The sequence below is a fragment of the Megalobrama amblycephala genome, linkage group LG12 (genome assembly GCF_018812025.1).
Source record: "Megalobrama amblycephala isolate DHTTF-2021 linkage group LG12, ASM1881202v1, whole genome shotgun sequence".
NCBI classification, from domain to species: domain Eukaryota; kingdom Metazoa; phylum Chordata; class Actinopteri; order Cypriniformes; family Xenocyprididae; genus Megalobrama; species Megalobrama amblycephala.
Window position 1 is genome coordinate 25,984,004 of NC_063055.1, and position 20,248 is coordinate 26,004,251.

The 20,248-nt window shown below is 36.0% G+C and overlaps 1 protein-coding gene across 2 annotated transcripts in view; it reads right to left on the bottom strand.

Moving 5' to 3' along the window:
* ralgps1 (Ral GEF with PH domain and SH3 binding motif 1) overlaps positions 1-20,248 on the bottom strand; it is a 152,608-nt gene that overhangs the window by 12,647 nt on the left and 119,713 nt on the right. For both annotated transcript variants that reach the window (XM_048210036.1, XM_048210035.1), the window contains 3 exons: positions 8,822-8,959; positions 5,974-6,067; positions 1,155-1,222 (listed from right to left, as the gene is read on the bottom strand). In XM_048210036.1, the coding sequence (XP_048065993.1) occupies positions 1,155-1,222; positions 5,974-6,067; positions 8,822-8,959 (300 nt within the window). The remainder of the gene's footprint in view (positions 1-1,154; positions 1,223-5,973; positions 6,068-8,821; positions 8,960-20,248) is intronic.

Genomic DNA, 20,248 nt, shown 5'->3' on the forward strand with positions numbered 1-20,248 from the left:
AACATTTTATCTCGACTTTTTTCTCGAAATTTAACGAGTTTGTTCTCGTAATTTAACAACTTTTTTCTCGTAATTTAATGACTTTATTCTCAACATTTTATCTTGACTTTTTTCTCGAAATTTAACAACATTTTTCTCATAATTTAACAAATTTGTTCTCGTAATTTAACGACTTTTTCTCGTAATTTAACGAGTTTATTCTCAAAATTTTATCTCGACTTTTTTCTCGAAATTTAGCGATTTTTTTTCTCGTAATTTAACGAGTTTATTCTTAACATTTTATCTCGACTTTTTTCTCGAAATTTAACGAGTTTTTTCTCGTAATTTAATGAGTTTATTCTCAACATTTTATCTCGACCTTTTTCTCGAAATGTAACTTTTTTTCTCGTAATTTAACGAGTTTATTCTCAACATTTTATTTCGACTTTTTTTCTCGAAATTTAACAACTTAAATCTCGAGATGGTTTTATTTTTTTATTATTGCTTAATCCTCTTCCGTAAAAATGTGTCTTTCCCTGGCAAAGATACATTTTACTCACTCAATTTGTTTTTAAACACATTTTGTGTTTATATATTCTGGGTGTTTATGTAGACTTTAATACCACCATGGCTTTTAAACCTCACGGTTGCAGGACTAAAAAGAGAAAAAGGCTTAAGCTTATGCATTTTAAGTCAAGATTTAACTTTAACCTACAAAGGCCTATCTGATCCAGAGACCACCAAAGACCACCATGATCCAGAAAGACGGCTCCTTCAGAGCCACTCTACAGATGGCAGGTAGTTTTTATCTGCCAAACTGAGAAGAATAAGCTCATGGAAGAATTGAAGAAAAGTCGCTCTTTTTAAACAAGCGTCTGTGGGGCTGATCTACAACACCTTGGGAATGCTAGGTTACATGGGTCTCACTCTTTTATTGTCGCTCCAAAACACACATCTGCAGAATCCCTCTAACCAACAGTGATTTCCAGACATAGTGCAGAATATCAACACATCTCCAGTCAGGTACAGCTGACATGCTTCAGCCGAATTACTGATGATCCTCCATTTTTTGACTGGTAATCATAACTCAGGAAAAAAATAGACTGAAGTTAACCACTTCCATTAGGAGTTTTAGAGAAAAGTAAACTGAAAGCATGAAGGCATAAAGAATTTACCTCCAAGGTCTTCTTTGGAGGATACCAGACGGGGTGAGCTGTTCCCAGGTTCAATCTTCAATGATAGCCTGTACAAAAGGGTTGTGAGAGGGTTATAGTCAATAAAATAGAATTTCTCTAGTAAAGATCAGTATTTGCTATTATTATCCTATTTGCACTGAGCTTCACCCCATGAAATATTTTGAATATAACAGGGGAATGTGTACTGTTGGTCCTGGTACTTTGGGTCTGAGATGAAAAATTGATTCCTTCAAAAGTACATGAGTGTTTTAGAAAAGAACGATTAAAAAAATCCAACACTTTTTAGGCATAGATGGCACAAATTCCTGCAAATTACCTCTTTATTCTAGCCCGGCTCCATAGAGCTCCCTGTAACAGCAGTGCCAGATGGCAGGACATGCTGTAAGTGTAGGCTAATGATTTTAAGACTCTGACCCTGGATCGCTGAGGTTTTCCAACCCCACAGACTGCCAGACGATGATGTCATTCCCTACAAACACAACTATTACACTGCAGTCCCATCTATACCACCAAACCCATTCTCCTCTGGCGGCCCTGCATCCTTTGGTGTTGTCAGAGGACTTAATGTGCCTGAGACAACTTAACATGGAGCCCAGTGACTGTCTGAATGTCTAAATATAAGCACTTAATAATATGGTACAATGAATACACTTTCATAAATAGGCACTTTGTTGGGTAAAAACTGAGTTGTTTTTTGTACAATACAGTACATTATTTTTATGATCTTTGACACACTATTTTAAAACAGCTCAAATTCAAGAACCAGATAAAGATTCAAGACAAATAATTTAAAACATCTTTCTTTACACCAGAAATAAGGTTCACTTGGTATTACATCTTCATGACTTCATGTCTTTCTCTTCATTATGGTACAGACTGATTTAAACACTTGTGTCTGCATGGCCTAGTTTACCTTGAGAAGTTTCATCTGATACTGAAGTAAGCCAGGCAAGTAATTTTTTTGGAAAAGACGTGTGGATTATGTCACTGCACCAAAAAGGTGTCTTTCTTCATTTTCTCATGGAGTTGTGTTTGAAAACTTTACCAGACCAACAGCTTTAACTCATTACTGTCGTCAGTCAGAATGGGGCTCTAGAAATGATTTAGTGAGGTAAATTACACCAAGGCAAAATAATCCTTCTTTTCCAGAAGGAAACAACTCAAGAAACTCATCACAGTATTATACAGATGTCTGGTCTTTTATTTGCCTGCATAAATCATATTAAAATAAAACATATTGCATTTGTCACAAATATGGTACACTTCTTTCTTGTCCTTTTAAAAAAAATCCCATGTTAATTACTAATAGATATGCTAAATATTATATTAGACTACTATCTAACATAAAAATCAATGTGAAAAGCTAGAAAAGTATCTGAGATATCGGTATTCACCCTTAAAATGTAACCCGTGCTGGAAAAATGAGTCGCAATGAGTATATTTTCAAAAATTGTTTTTTTTTTTTCTTTCACAATCTCTATTAAAAAACCTTCAAAATAATGTAGGATTTGTTGAAAAAAAATGAATGAGCTACACCTGTTTGAATCGACAGAGTCTGCAAAGTCAGTTTTGAGAAAAATCGAGTTTTCTGAAGGTTCCGACACAAAATATCCAAATCCATACCTTAAAATCCCTGGTAATACCACCAAATTTGGCACAAACTAAGTCAAAACCAAATATCTAAACATATTTATTCAACTTTTTTTCCCCCATGATACCACAGTTGTTTGATTAACATTAATAAAACAGACAGCCTATTAAAGGGTTAGTTCACCCAAAAATGAAAATTATGTCATTAATGACTCACCCTCATGTCGTTCCAAACCTGTAAGACCTCCGTTCATCTTCGGAACACAGTTTAAGATGTTTTAGATTTAGTCCGAGAGCTTTCTGTCCCTCCATTGAAAGTGTATGTACGGTAGACTGTCCATGTCCAGAAAGGTAATAAAAACATCATCAAAGTAGTCCATGTGACATCAGTGGGTTAGTTAGAATTTGTTGAAGCATCGAAAATACATTTTGGTCCAAAAATAACAAAAACTACGACTTTATTCAGCATTGTATTCTCTTCCGGAATCCTTTCCATTGAATTGATTCCATTGAACTGATTCCATTGAATCCTTTCATCTGTCGGCATTGGTAATGCACTTTTACGTCGCCGTGGTTGTTTTTGGCGATTAGGACATCCACGACATGCACACTTATGCACCATTTAAAAAAATATAGGAATACCAAAATACAAACAATGTAGGAATAGCTTGAATACAGCGTGCGTCTCCCTCAGACTGTAAACGAAGCTCGGGCGCACCGGATAACACGTCAGCAGCGTCTTACATCAGTCGTGAACCACATTCCAGAGCAGAAGGGGGTGGTAATAAGTTGGATGCCAACCACCGTAAAACAGGAAAGAAGAAGAAGAAGAAGAAGAAGAAGAAGAAGAAGAAGCGGAGTCGTAAACGCGAATTGACAACAGACCCGGAAGAGAATACAATGCTGAATAAAGTCGTAGTTTTTGTTATTTTTGGACCAAAATGTATTTTCGATGCTTCAAAATGTCGCGGATGTCCTAATCGCCAAAAACAACCACGGCGATGTAAAAGTGCATTACCAACGCTGACAGATGAAAGGATTCAATCAATTCAATGGAATCAGTTCAATGGAATCAATTCAATGGAAAGGATTCCAGAAGAGAAGACAATGCTGAATAAAGTCGTAGTTTTTGTTATTTTTGGACCAAAATGTATTTTCGATGCTTCAACAAATTCTAACTAACCCACTGATGTCACATGGACTACTTTGATTATGTTTTTATTACCTTTCTGGACATGGACAGTCTACCGTACATACATGTTCAATGGAGGGACAGAAAGCTGTCGGACTAAATCTAAAATATCTTAAACTCTGTTCCGAAGATGAACGGAGGTCTTACGGGTTTGGAATGACATGAGGGTGAGTCATTAATGACATAATTTTCATTTTTGGGTGAACTAACCCTTTAAGACCAACTGTACTGCGCGGATCTTTTTCCCCAACAGTTAACCAAACGTTCACTTAAGACATAACAGATAATGTTTGCGTGAATACTCGCCAAGACTGTAATTCTGTATATATGTGTATATCTGGATCATGTGCTGCCTGAGGCGTCTTTGTGCGCACCCTTCGAAAGTGTCAGTCAGCGTAAGATCGTTTTGTTTACATCAGCATGAGTTTAAAATTCAGATTTCATTGGTTCAGACTAATGCCATCGAGAATTCGCTAAGAATATTCACAAAGTTGGAATGCTGTGCTCAGGGAAGTGCCAGAGCAGAGAAAACAACATTTTTCACGGACAAGGGAAAGGTACTCCTCTCAGAAAACATACAAATAAAGATAATTTTAGATGTGTAATTGCTATTTGGAGCATTGGGATCACTAAAATAGGGCTTAATGAACTCATTTTTCTGAAAACCTCAAATTTCACCCAAAATTGAAATTTTTCACTTGTTTTGCCTGTAGCTCAAAATTAGCCCTTGCTCATTCCGAGCGAGGGCTAATAGTAGTTTTATAGGTCATAACCTTCTCGACTATATCCAAGTATTAAAATCATACATCATAATTTTGATATAAAAAGGATTTAAAAAAAATAGTTTATCCCTTGTGACATATGAGAAGTAGTGAAACAAATTTTATAAATTTTAAAGCTCAACTATTCAACCTAAGTTATTGTACAATCTATATACATATATAGACTTTATTTATGGGAAACATAAATGTCAATAATTACAAACCAACACTTGGCGGCAAACTATCAGTTTAATTTAGGTTTACGTTTAACCCTGTTGGCATAGTTTTTTTTAATTTTATGAATTTTATAAAAGTAAATTATAAAGTCATAATATTTTTAAATTCTACATAAAAAAAAATGCAAACTACAAAATATCATACATAACATATATAACTTTGACAGACCACTTGAAAGAGCCAATAGTCAACACCTAACTGGAAACTAACTTTGACACATCCACATGGAAAAAGTGGAAATATGGGCATCCAGAGTTTTGCAATTCCCGATGTTGCGTTTATAAGTGTCTAGACGGCAAGAAATTTGACCGCAATAAAACCACCTGCCCTTTGTGGGAGACAGACAGACAGGACCACACAATACGTCCGAAGAGAACTACCGGAGAAAACAGGGAAAACTCTTTTAATGATGATGAAAACATCAATGCTATGCTTGTCTTTGTAGAGGCAGAAAGCCACATGTATGGATAATGCATAACATGTGTAACGTGTAACATTGAAGCATTTCTAAAATCATACTTTTACAATTCTGATTTCATAACATTTATTTTGTCATGCCTAACCACGTGTATGGCACAATATTTTCAAAAAACCATATTATATAAGACCGTATTAGGAAAATACATTATGGGCTTCACATGTTTATGCAGCCTGAGGTAAAGGAAACAGGGATTATATTGTAGCATGAAGTCATGCCAAGCTGGTGCAGCTGTGGCCGGGAAATTAGCTGTTTGGTCGGCCTTTGGGCCATGCAGCCAAACCAAAAGACATAAAGTCCACAGACAGCACATGTTTTAATAAATACTATAGGCAGCTGGGCAAAATTAAGTGTTAAAACAAGGGAGGGGTCTTGATTTACGGGGGTCTTACAGATGTGAGTAGTTTAAAGTGAAAGCTGGCATAAACATTTATGAAATGCAATAAATTGCAGGGCAGAACGCAAAGCAAAAATCACCCAAAACAATCAATTCATCTAAATAAAGGCTACTGAGCATTATAATGTGTTTAGGTAACTTACGTGTAATTGTCATCCTCCACGAACTTCTGAAGCTCCTCGATGTAGCGCACCGACATCAAATACTTCTGCACATGTGGTAACATGACCAAATGATCTGTGGTGTGAAGAAATGTGAAATGTAAATTCTCTCCCATCAGCACCCAGACTGTGTGCAGGTTTATCATTTTTCGCTCTTCTTTTTTATCTCTTTTAAAACATTTTTTTTTTTTTTTTAATTCTTTTATATCTTGTTCAATCATTAAACTTTAGAGGGTACAGGCTGATATGTCCTTTACATGAAATCTGCATCTGCTGATTGGCCTCTGCTGATCCTGTAGTCAATGAGATTGCTTGCTCAACATTTAAATAGTCTGGTTTATTGTTTGCTGTTAGCTAATCCTGCAGCAAATTATATGAGTTCCTTTGAAACCCTCCACCACCTCCAGCTCCACCTGCCTAGATCTGCTACAGGATTTATGTACGTCTATTTATGCAGCAGCAGCATATCTTACATGCTCACAGCAGCATGTTTGTGTATCTATTAGCAGTAGCAAGTCCAAACTTGTTTTGTAGCAGGAACAGCATTAAAGGGTTAGTTCACCAAAAAATGAAAATTCTGTCTTTTTAATTACTCACCTCATGTCATTCCAAACCTGCAAGACCTTTGTTCATCTTCAGAACACAAATTAAGACATTTTTTGATGAAATCCAAGAGGATTTTTTATCTCCCATAGAAAGGAACGAAATTACCACATTCTAGGTCCAGAGAAATAGTGAATGAAGGTCTTACGGGTTTGGAACATGAGGGTGAGTACTTAAAGTGCCCCTATTATGGATTTTTGAAAATTACCTTTCATGTAGTATGTAACAGTTCTAAGTAAATGAAAACATCCTGCAAAGTTTTAAATCTGAAATGCACCGTTGTCTCTCAAAAGTAAGAGAAGACTCTGAGTCAATTAAACGAGTCGTTTGTAAAACGAATCCCAAGTACGGTGTTCATATTAGGACTTCCTCACACCGCAGTCAGACAACAAAAAGGCGTCATGCCTCAGACTAAAAGGCTTCAGTCATCGGACAAAACGGCATCGCGCCTCAGACTGAAAGGCTTCAGGTCTCAGGAAAAACAACGTCAGGTGTCAGGTCTCAGGTCTCGTTCAATTAGGCATTGAACTAAACAGCCTCAGACCAAAAGGCTTCAGACAAAAAGGCATCGGATGAAACAGACTCAGACTAAAGGCTTTTTTTGTATAGCCTAACTTTCTATTGGCTTTTATTACATCGTAATGCCGTACCCAAGCCGTTTTGCTGTGACGTCATAACGAAACATTAGCATATTGCCCGTCCACTTATTGCGCGCACAGACGCCAGGGAAAATTCATTTTTTCAACAATACCACAGCAGTACAATCTTTTGTTATGTTCCCGTTAGGGGTGTGCACAAATAGTCGAATATTTGAATATTCGTTCTAATACTATTCGAATTTTACTATGTTGCTTTGCTGGCTGTAAATGCAGTGAATGATAAAGCCTAAGCACTAAAACTCGCAGTTATAACTAAATGCACCTGGTGGCGCTGTGGAGCGTGTTTAACAAGTTCATTTTATTTGATCTTCACATAATATTGTCGTCTGCCTCGCAAAGTTTGGAATTACTCGGATGAAAATGATCTTACAAAATGGAATTACTTTTGATCAAATTCATTAATGAAACTGAGTTATCATATCACCACCATATTGAGAAAGCACATGAAATGAGGAAAGACAGCTGTCCATCATTTACATTCACGACAAGTAGGCTAAGCGCAGCTGTACCCTGCATGAGCTGAGAAGATAACTTATCTGATAGCAAAATGATTTTGAGACATATGCTTCCTTTAAATTTCGTCGAGGGAGATATATTTACGAACAGAAAACAAAGTGCTACTGTTAGAAACTTAGCTTAGAATACCGTTATGTATTATCGTTATCAATTGTTTCTGCGTTTCATCGTCGGACTCTGGCTCGAATTGATGCGGTAAAATTGATGCCATCTTTTCTGTCCATACATTGGATACAATGCCTTGCGAATTAATAGCTGTCATTCAATTATGGCAATGGGCCTTTCATTTCCGGCACGCGGTGCGCACAGTAGACCAATAAGAAAGGATTGGGCCATCTGACCAATCAGAGCAGTGTAAGCTCACGGAAAGGAGGGGTTTACAGAGACTGATTCTTCAAACTGCTTCTAACGAATCATTTATGAATCATTGAGAGCTGAGGTGAAATTAAATGTATATTATGAGAAAACGAAAGTGTTTTTTTGACCTTGCATGCATGTAAACCTGTTGTAGGAGACTCCCAAAACAATATTAGGAACCTTAAAAAAAGGCATAATAGGGGCACTTTAATGACAGAATTTCATTTTTGGGTGAACTAACTCTTTAACACTGCCATATTCAATAACATGCTAAAACTATTCTGAGAGTTGTCATGATTGAACTTTCTTTAATAAAACTTTAACATTAATATGAATATATACCGTAGTTCACTGACAAGCCACGCAATATCGCGTTCATTATCGAAGGTGATTCATCTGCGATATGAACGCGATATTGCGTGGCTTGTAAGTGATCTACGGCTCTGTCTATTAAATGCCGCTCCATTTGAAAGCAGGTGATGGCGATTTAGCGGTAATCAGGGAACCGGCTTTACTGACGAAATGCCCGTGACAATCGCATGCGATATATCGGTCAGCCCTAATATATATATATATATATATATACACACACATTTATATATATATTGTAAAGGAAGATGAAGCAAAAACTAAATGGTACTTACATAAATAATAATGTACTATGAAAATTAATATGTTTTTTTAAAGCAACGTACCATAATTACAGGACACCTGTAGGTCGGAGATGATGCGCAGCAGATTGTTCATCTGATTGGTTCTTTGCTCAGTCTCAATGATGCTGTCAGAAGCAGGGTAGGCGGAGTCAATGTAGGTCATATCAAACAGGTAAATTCCTAATGTAAACAGAGAAGAAAAAGTGTTTAAAGACATTGAGGTTGAGAGAGGTCATTTTATAACTTCAAAAATGATCTGAAAGCACCAAATAAATATAACTGTAGACCATACAATTTCTTGAATGCAACTTCTGAATGCATATGATTCCTCTTCAGTAAGCTCTTTGTTGAATCAGTGAGTTGTATGGACTTTTATTAAATTTTTATGGCTGTTACATCAGTTTGAAGCTTGGCATCTTCAGTTCTTATTTTAAGCTACCATTCAAAAGTCTGGGGTCAGTATGATTTTTTTTTTTAATGAAATTAATACTTTATATTTATATAAGTAATAATTTATATATTATAATGTTAAAAAAAAGATTTCTATTTCAAATACAAGCTGTTCTTTTAAACCTTCTATTAATCAAAGAATCCTAAAAAATGTTTCATGGTTTCCAAAAATATTAAGCAGCACAACTGTTTTTAAACGCACAAAATCAACATATTTGAATGATTTCTGAGGGATCATGTGACACTGAAAAACGGAGTAATGGCTGCTAAAAATTCAGCTTTACCATCACAGGAATGAATTACATTTTAACATGTATTAAAATAGAAAACAGTTATTTCAAATTGTGATAATATTTAACAAAGCTGTTTTACCGTTTACTGCAGCCTCGATGAGCATAAGAGACTTCTTTTAAAAAACATTTTTAAAAATCTTACCGACCCCAAATTTTTGAACGATAGCAGCATACTGTATTTCAGTTATTCAAAACTTCACCTTTCGTGTTCCATAGAAAAAACAAGTCATATGGGTTATAATGAGTAATTGATAAGTAAAGGAGAACTATTCCTTAAAGATGGGTTTACTATAAATTTTAATGTCAAAAATTTGTAAAAACCCACATACTATTCTCCAGAAACTCATTTATCACTTTTTAAACAGATGTTCTACAGTACTTTGAGACATACTGTATTACACATCTGGGCCCTGAACTCAGTGTTGTGAAACTTCAAGGCTTTACCCTTTCGAGTTTAGTGGCCCCTCTTTTTCTACATTTAAACAGATAGTTCAGAGAGAACTCTCTCCAGGATTCTCATGAACACTGGTAATTGTCAGGCGACAGTGACAAAATTAAACAACATTCAGTGTCTGGCCTGGAAATAGTGCCCTGGAGCTGTCGCCTGAATGTTCTTGCTTGCTCATTAGTGTTCTGTTTCCGCTACAGGATTCACAAAGCAGCTTGCTAATCAGCAGGTAGAGGTTACGAGTCTGTTAATGAGCGCAGTTAGTCAATAACTGAAGAGTTAAGATGTACTTTACACAGCCAGTGGGATGTGTCTGCTTTCTCACGCCAAGCCTAAAGACTATCCGTGGCTTAACTAGTATTAAATTACAGGAAGGTGAGAGTGGATGTTCTCAGTGAGTGAAGCAAGCAGGATAAGTTAGGCTGAAAAATGAACCTTGCAGCTAAAAACCTTCAGTAGCCACACAACTTCTCTCCCACTCCACTGTTAAACCAGATGCCACACTTGTTCTCTGTAATCATACACCTAAAATATGGTCAATGTTCTGCTCAAACGGTCAGACGTGGATAGTTTTGACACCTGGGCCTGAGGTGGGATAAACCGATCTTCTCTGTGGTTGAAAGCTCTCATTACTATTCAGATCTGATGTGTATTACCACTTCTGTCTGATGGCTGAATTACACTTGTCATTAGCATGAAGAGCACTCTATGATTTCAGCTGAAAAAATACAGGGTTAACCTAATATGAAATACTAATGAAATACTACATAATTTTTTTAAAGAAATTAATATTTCATTTCAGCATTTTGAAAATGTCAAAAATGACATTTATAATGTTACAAAAGATTTCTATTTCAAATAAATGCTGCTCTTTTAAACTTCATTCACAATAACATTAAGCAGCACAACTGTTTTCAACAAAATGAATATATTGAAATAATACACTGATTTTGCTTTTTTTTAAATATTAAAATAGAAATAGAAAACAGTTATTCTGAATTGTAATAATACACTCCCCGGCTAAAAAAGGCGCTGTTTGGATTTTAATAGGCAAATACTTATGAATCTATGAATGGATCATTATTACTGTGATTATTATGTTTCTATGTTTTATTTGTTATATGTTTGGCAACGGTTCTTTTAACCCTTAAAGATGGAGTGTGTAGCTTTTCATTTCTTAAACAACCATGTAGGAAGACACATCATGGCCATATTCCAGGATGACAATGTCAAGATTCACCAGGGTTAAAATTGTGAAAGAATGGTTCAGAGAGCATGAAGAATCATTTTCACACGTGAATTGGCACCTCTGAATCCAGACCTTAAATTCACTGAAAGTCTTTGGGATGTGCTGGAGTAGACTTTAGAGAGTGCTCACCTCTTGCATTGTCAATACAAGATGTTGAGCAAAAAATAATGCACTTCTTGATGGAAATAACATCACAACATTTATTTCCATGCATGATTGAACTTTCTTTAATAAAACTCCAGATGATTCTTCAAATGAGTCTGAACCATTCTTTCACAATTTTAACCCTGGTGAATCTTGACATTGTTATCCTGGAATATGGCCATGATGTGTCTACCAACATGGTTGTTTAAGAAATGAAAAGCTACACACTCCATCTTTAAGGGTTAAAAAAAATGTTGCCAAACATATAACATGCTAAAAACATAATAATCACAGTAATAATGATCCATTCATAGATTTTTAAGTATTTGCCTATTAAAATCCAAACAGCGACTTTTTTTTTTTTTTGGCCGGGCAGTGTATATTTCACATTATTATTGTTTTTACTTTATTTATTCAAAGAAATGCAACATTGGTGAGCAAGTTTACAAATGGTGCTCTTAAAATACGCCATTGGCTGAGTGTATAATGCAATGGGGTAAAATTTATTTGACATGTAACAATAGGCCCATTAGTACTGTATCCAAAACTCTTTGTGGCTTTGCAGCTGCCCCCATAAAATTAAAAGACATAAACCTGACAAAAAAAATCTGCTGTACCAATATAGGATCTGGAGTTATAGCAAACACTAAAGTCACAGAAATAGCCTAGAGCTTGTGTTGAATGTGTGTGCTGGTCAGGCAGGTCACAGGTCAGCAGTATAGCTGAGACTGACCCTGACATATACTTCCTGTGAACAGTGAAGTAACTCACTGACCTCCAGTGACCTCTCAGTGGATTCAATTACAACAGCAAAACTACAGTGGTAATGAAAGTGAATGACCTCAGCTGCCATCTATTGGTCAACTACTATCATGATTTTATATTTGCAGAAAGTGTAGAGAAATAATGGCAAGAAATGATTTAAATGTGAAATATGTAAAATTCCTCCTCAAAAACTGTGCTCAAAATAAAGCAAATATTATAAACAAATGTTGTTGAGGTGGAAATAATTTTCAGAAACTTGACAATTAACACATTTTCTTCAAGTCAGCAAGGACAAAATAACCATTTTCTTGTCTCTGTGTTTTAGTAGCTAGTTAGCAAGTGATTCAATGACATTACAATCTTATATTTAGTAAAATTACTTGATATAAAAAGTGGGAAAGAGAATGTTGGCTTGGTAAAATGGAAAAACATCCAGACATTTGGTATAAAACATATTCTAATTGCAAATAATTACATATTTGTCTTCAGCTAGGTCTATTCTAGGCTTATGAGACTTTCTGGGACACAATAAATAAGAGTGAATAAGACTTTCTGGAAATGATTGTTCCAGTGGCTGGTTTCGAGTCAAACCAGGTTCAGCTCCACTGAGAGAAAGACATAAAGAGGTAGAATAAAACATTTCACAGTTATCAGTCAAGTTTGGAGTGCTAAAAACATAATAAAAGTAATAAAAAAGATATCAAATCTCATTCTATACCTGATGTAACTTTTCAAGACTCGCAAACCAAATTTAGATAGCCAGTATAGTACATGTAGAATGTGCTGCATGAAAGGAAACTTGAAAACTAGTTTTCTGTAATGTCATTGATGTACGTATGGATAGAAACAGGTTATTCTTGCTGTCCGTCAAGAATGTCGGCACTGTCATTCTCTTTCAGGTTGTCAAAAATGGTCAAAAATAGGGGTATTTAGCCATCAGAGAAAGAGACAAAAAAATCTGTATTCTGTCAGGAGTTGCCAATGTCTCTTCAGTCCCTAACAATCCCTGTAAGGAGGACCTGATAATTGAATGCAGAACCTGATTTCACCAAGTGCAATATGTTCCTGGATTAACATATTTGTTGATCCTGGAACAACATTCCAGACAACCAGTCAGATCTGAGGGACAAGTTTACAATTTATGTCAAGTTTAGGCTTTCAACTAGGGTTAGGTGCTTCTACATTAGTATTATTCACATATTTCCCTCTGACTTTAGGGATAAGTTATGGGTAGGTTTAGGGGTAGGGGTATGGTTGGGATTAAATTTTCAGACAGGAATGTTGTTCCAGGATCAACAAAATATATTGACTCAGGAACACATCTAACTCAGCAAAATCAGGACGTGCATAATTGAACACCCTGTGGAATTCAGTCAAGGAGCAGCCGTCCGATACTGATGTCCATGAATAGAACAGGGAGTGTGGACACAGCGCTGCTGAGTGTACTAAAACCAGGGACCATTACAGTCAAAGACATTTACAGACTTCAGGGTTTATGCTCCTTGAAATATAACTCTCACATGCATCTCTCGAGCCAAGAATTTAAGGACACAGTATGACTTGCACAGAGCTAGATGGTATAAATCACAATGGCTGAGGAAATGTTTCACCAAAAACGCCGCAGTAAAAATCTTGGCGATTGAAATAAATTCTGACATGTCTCAGATGATCAATGATTGATAAGCTTCACCTGTGACATATTACTAATAATAAGTAAATATGATAACATGCGAGTTAACCACAGAGGATCCTCAAATGGGACAGCCACAAATTTTAGTCTATAAATATCGAAAGCATTTAGGACACTGATCAGGCTGGAAGCCCAGTCAAGATATTTGACTATATATTTCGAAAGGGGATTTCACAAATAAATAACTCCATGATAAAAATAAATGAATGAATTTAAAAATCAATATAGAAACGAATGCAGAGCTTTTTTTATATTACATAAGCGTGGGAAAGTGTGGAAAAACCTGTGATGTTATTGTCAACTAAAACTAAAACTATTAAAACACTGTTTCCATTATACGGAAGAGGATTAGGGCCAAGCAATAATAAAAAAATAAAACCATCTCAAGATTAAAGTTGTTAAATTTCTAGAAAAACTCGTTAAATTTTGAGAAAAAAGTCGAGATAAAATGTTGAGAATAAATTTGTTAAATTACGAGAAAAAACTCGTTAAATTTTGAGAAAAAAGTCGAGATAAAATGTTGAGAATAAATTTGTTAAATTACGAGAAAAACTCGTTAAATTTTGAGAAAAAAGTCGAGATAAAATGTTGAGAATAAATTTGTTAAATTACGAGAAAAAACTCGTTAAATTTCGAGAAAAAAGTCGAGATAAAATGTTGAGAACAAAGTCATTAAATTACGAAAAAATTCGTTAAAGTATGAGAACAAATTCGTTAAATTATGAGAAAAATGTCATTAAATTATGAGAAAAATGACGTTAAATTTCAAGAAAAAAGTCGAGAATAAAGTCATTAAATGTTGAGAATAAAGTCATTAAATTATGAGAAAAAAGTCGTTAAATTATGAGAAAAAAGTCGTTAAATTACGTTTATTCTCAACATTTTATCTCAACTTTTTTCTCGAAATTTGACGACATTTTTCTCATAATTTAACTAATTTGTTCTCGTAATTTAATGACTTTTTTCTCGTAATTTAATGACTTTATTCTCAACATTTTATCTCGACTTTTTTCTCAAAATTTAACTAGTTTTTTCTCGAAATTTAACAACTTTAATTTCGAGATGGTTTTATTTTTTTATTATTGCTTGGCCCTAATCCTCTTCCGTACCATTAATTGAAATAAACCTGAAATAAAATAAAATTTTAGATAAGAAACTTAAACTTAAAAAACCTAAAAGAAAATTACAAACACTGCCTTCGAAATTTACCGAAATAAAATAAGATGAAGTACTAAAAGTAATAAAACTAAAATTTAAATAATAAATTAAAGCTGAACAAATATTTTAAAAAATCTAATAAAAATAACTAGCATTACTTAAACTAAAACTAAAATGAAAGCTGATCTAATTCAATATAGTATACAAATAATATCAAAATGACAGCTATGACAAGTACAAGAAGCAATTTTACATAACAAAAGACACTGTACGACGTTCTACATATATGAATGTCACCTCATTTCAAAGCAGCTGGATTTGATTGACCAAAGCTGGTTTCATGTGCACATAATCATATTAGTAACTGGAGCATAACGTTCACTTGTAAAATGACTGGACTAATTACACAAATAAACAAAGCTGTATGCCTATGGGGGGTTGATTTGTTGGTAATGACTGGCAAGGTTACATAAATAATTTGCAAAATAAAAAAAGTCTCTTCAAGACTTCAAGACTCTTTTTTTTTCTTCTTTGCCATCAACATTACATGTTACATAACATCTTAATCCAAAGTTTCTTAATATCACTTTGATGTCTTAAAACGTTCTGGCGATTATCCATTCTGCTCTAAGAACTTAATTTATAACTTATATCTTTTGCATAGGTGTTGAAGTTAGAAACGGTTCGCATTTTTAATAGGCAAAGGACAGTAGAAGGCAGGTAAAATACCACAAATGCCAGCTGTTTCTTTGCTGCTTCAACAACCAAGTATTTTTCAAGACAGTAGAGACAAGCTCCACCTCCAACCTCAAAACCCTGAGGAGAACCAACCTGTGTGGAAAACTTGAATAATGAACGTCATGAAATGACAATAAGCAGACTTGACTTGTTTTAACTCAGTGATTCAATGTGAGAACTATTTTTGTTGTTACTTGCAAAACGTCAACTTGCGAAATACCTGTGAATGGAAAAAAAGTATTATGTTCAGATAAAGAAAAGTGCACAAATGTAGTGGTGCCAGATGCATCATGTTCATGGCTTATGACAATCAGCCAAGTTCAAACCGCTATGCTTCTCTTATCTCAGGGCACCTTTTATAAATTAATTTTATAAAACATGCACATTTTGTTGATGTTTATTGGTAATCATAGTATTATTCCTAGATTCTCATGTCTGCACAGTGATGGAGGAAACATCTAAATGTGCATAACTGTGGAAAACTGTATTTTGTGTTTGATACTTTGTAGCCAAAGTGAAGTGGTTCAGGGCCTTTAATTACATGAGCTGTCTGCATTCATAGCAGGCTATGGAAAAAAACAAAGCAAAAAAACTTTCAAACTTCTACAAGCAAACAGCTTGAAGGGTGTTGAGACTGCGGCCTGGCCAGTGGCAGAGAAACATTCCAGATGTATGAGTTAACATGTGATAGTGGGGCTGCAGGGTGCTATGCAGCGGCTATCTCAAGGGATTTGGTTTTCCCATCAGGGGCTTTCCAGAGAGCACGAACAACTGGGATGACTGAGAAAGGAAGTGTTAACACCTGCCATCCGGAACTCGACAACATTAGACAGATTACTGAGGGACGAGCAAGAAACACAAGATTGATTAATGCATTCGATGATGTGCGGTTAACTTTTATGTTTTATTTAGAGCATCTGGATTCGTTCGCATCAGGATTCACGGCCAACGAATCCCATAACACTTTTCATGAGCTGCACAGCCAAGTATGGTGCTATTATGGATCCGGATCAAAGTGCAAAACTGGGAGCAGCCAAAAGAATATTTTAAATAAACACACGTTACTGTTAGTCAAGGTGAATGCGTAGAGAGTCTGGCTCTCGCAAGCGGCTTTAGAGCCAGGAAAATACTTTTGTATCTTCTTAACAATCTGCTCACACAAGTGTAAAATGTATACAGACAGTGATGACAACCTCAGACAATTATACTGTCTTTTACTACCTGAAACACAATCTGACAAGGTAGAATAATGCAACCTAGAGCAGACTTGGCTTACAATGCCTCTCACCAACAAACTAACTCATTATGCTGGCATGTCTAGAGATTTCAATACAGAGTTTATGGAAATTGCCACGCAGTCTGGAAAGCTTTATATATTGCATAATGAGATAAAAGAGCCTATTGTGCCGTGACTCAAGGAGTGTCCACGAAACAGCCAGAGACACTGGAAAAACAGTAGTGTACGAACAAATATGCACTGAGCAACACGCACACAAACGCAGATGGCAAAAACACTTTATGGAAGTTATAAGTGACAGTCTTATGCAAGTCTCGCTGTTAGGTCCTTTGATGTGGCGAAGACAGTAATAGTCGACATGAGACCGCTGTCGCACAATTCCTCTGAGATCACTTTGGATGAAATTTAGAGTTTCAACACTGTCAGTTTTGTTCAGTGGGATGAAATACAGCTAAAGCACACTTAATCCACCATTTTAAACACATGGCCCTGCATAAAATGCTGAGTTAAGACAACTTTATTCTGCATGTTTGTTTGGATTTAGAGCTAAAAAAAAAAAAAATGACCATCATGAGTTCCAACACTAACAGATTGTTCTAACAACGCTAAAAATAATGCTGAAACATCATTATGAATTTATACAAGACAGTGTCATTTTGGCTAAAATTAAGGTTTCAATACTGTATATCCCCAGTCCTCAGTGATCTAATGTCACATTTGCAGGACATTAATAATTATATTTCAAATAAATGCTGTTCTTTTGAAATTTCTATTCATCAAACAAATCCTGAAAATGAATCACGGATTCCACAAAAATTATCTGTATAATAAGCCACACAGAAATATTTCTTGAGCACAAAATTAGCATATTAGAATGATTTCTGAAAGATCATGTGACACTGAAAACTGGAGTAATGATGCTGAAAATGTAACTTTGCCATAACAGGAATAAATTACATTTGAAAATATATTAAAATAATATTTTAAATTGTAATATTTTACAAGATTACTGTTTGTAGTGTATTTTTGATCAAGTAAATTCAGCTTTGGTGAGAATAAGAAACTTCTTTCAAAAACATTTAACAAATCTTACCAACACCAAACTTTTGAATGGTAGTGACTTTTGTAAGACTTCCGTTTCCTGTCTGGAACCAAGGATGTGCATTGTTTGAATGAGTAAATGTCACATTTTTGCATGTAATGCACAAAAAAAACATCTAAGCTCAAAACACCAAAATGACTAAAACCAGCAGATAGACATTTACATATTTAGGATGATCCACAATGACACGATGATATCAGTACTGGTGTAAAAATACTGTCTTGTATCATAGATTAATATACAGAGACGACATTAAGAAAGTCATTCATTAGATTTCCCAGGAAAGTTTAAACTCTGTGGTTTCAAAACATTGCTCTATTTGTTTAAGAATCCCAATTATCCTGACACAGCAACAGCGGCACAACCAATGGTGTGAGTTTGGGGCGTGGCGATCTGTAAGTCTGACCAATGGCAATGGCGGGCAAAGTGGATAGGAAACCTGTTTGTAAGCAATCAGAAAATCAATAACTGTGCAATGCTACTCAACTGCTGTCAAGGCAGTAATACTTCATTCCCTCAATAAAAGAAGTGAGGTAACGCGATAGCAGCATGGATCTACAGGGAGCAAAGGAACAGTGGAGCCTTGAGGATGTGGTCAGGCTACTGTTCAAAGAAGAGGCAGATGTCTAGCCAAACAATGAGCTCATGAGTTTCTGCAGGGACCACAGTGGAGGGCTGGGGTGTATTTTCCATTCCTCTGCTCTTCCAGGCGCTCTCAGATCCTTGTCTCTGAGGTGGCTCATTACAGACTTTGCGTGTAGCGCGGCACTGAGTGTCAAAGCCACTGAAGAGAAAACCTCCAACCCCCTTTCTGATTAATGTCAAAAGCTTTTGCTGTACTCATCAGGATCACAAGGCTGAGGTGAACTTTCATCCTTTCGTATTAAATTAGCTTTTTTGCTTTCATGCACCAGATAAAACATGTCTGTCTGATATATACAGGTGCATCTCAATAAATAAGAATATTGTGGAAAAGTTCATTTATTTCTCAAATTGTGGAACTCGTGTATTAAATAAATTCAATGCACACAGACTGAAGTATTTTAAGTCTTTGGTTCTTTTAATTGTGATGATTTTGGCTCACATTTAACAAAAACCCACCAATTCACTATCTCAATAAATTAGAATACTTCATAAGATCAAAAAAAAAAAAAAAAAAGTCAGGCTTCTGAAAAGTATGTTCATTTCTACGCATTCAATACTTGGTTGGGCCTCCTTTTGCATGAATTACTGCATCAATGCAGCGTGGCATGGAGGATATCAGCCTGTGGCACTGCTCAGGTGTAATGGAAGCCCAGGTTGCTTTGATAGCGGCCTTCAGGTCATCTGCATTGTTGGGTTTGGTGTCTCTCACCTTCCTCTTGACAATACCCCATAGATTCTCTATGGTGTTTATAGGTCAGGTGAGTTTGCTGGCCAATCAAGCACAGTAACACCATGGTCATTGAACCAGCATTTGGTACCTTTGGAAGTGTGGGCAGGTGCCAAATCCTGCTGGAAAATGAAATCAGCATCTCCATAAAGCTTGTCAGCAGAAGGAAGCATGAAGTGCTCTAAAATTTCCTGATGGCTGAGTTTACTGTGGACTTCAGAAAACACAGTGGACCAACACCAGCAGATGACATGGCAGCCCAAATCATCACTGACTGTGGAAATTTCACACTGGACTTCAAGCAACATGGTTTCTGTGCCTCTCCACTCTTCGTCCAGACTCTGGGACCTTGATTTCCAAATGAAATGCAAAATTTACTTTCATCTGAATAAAGGACTTTGGACCACTAAGCAACAGTACAGTTATTTTTCTCCTTAGCCCAGGTAAGACTCTTCTGACATTGTCTTTGGTTCAGAAGTGGCTTGGTACGTGGAATGTGACAGTTGTAGTCCATTTCCTGAAGACGTCTGTGTGCGGTGGCTCTTGATGCACTGACTCCAGCTTCCACTCCTTTTGAACCCTGACAATCTTCTCAAGCCTGCGGTCATTCCTTTCACTTGTACACCTTTTCCTACCACACTTTTTCCTTCCAGTCAACTTTCCATGAATATGCTTTGACACAGCACTCTCAGCCAGCTCTTTCAGCAATGACCCTCTGTGGCTTACCCTCATTGTAGAGGGTCTTGATGATCGTCTTCTGGACAACTGTCAAGTCAGCAGACTTCCCCATGACTGCTGTTGGGATTACTGACCTAAACCCAGT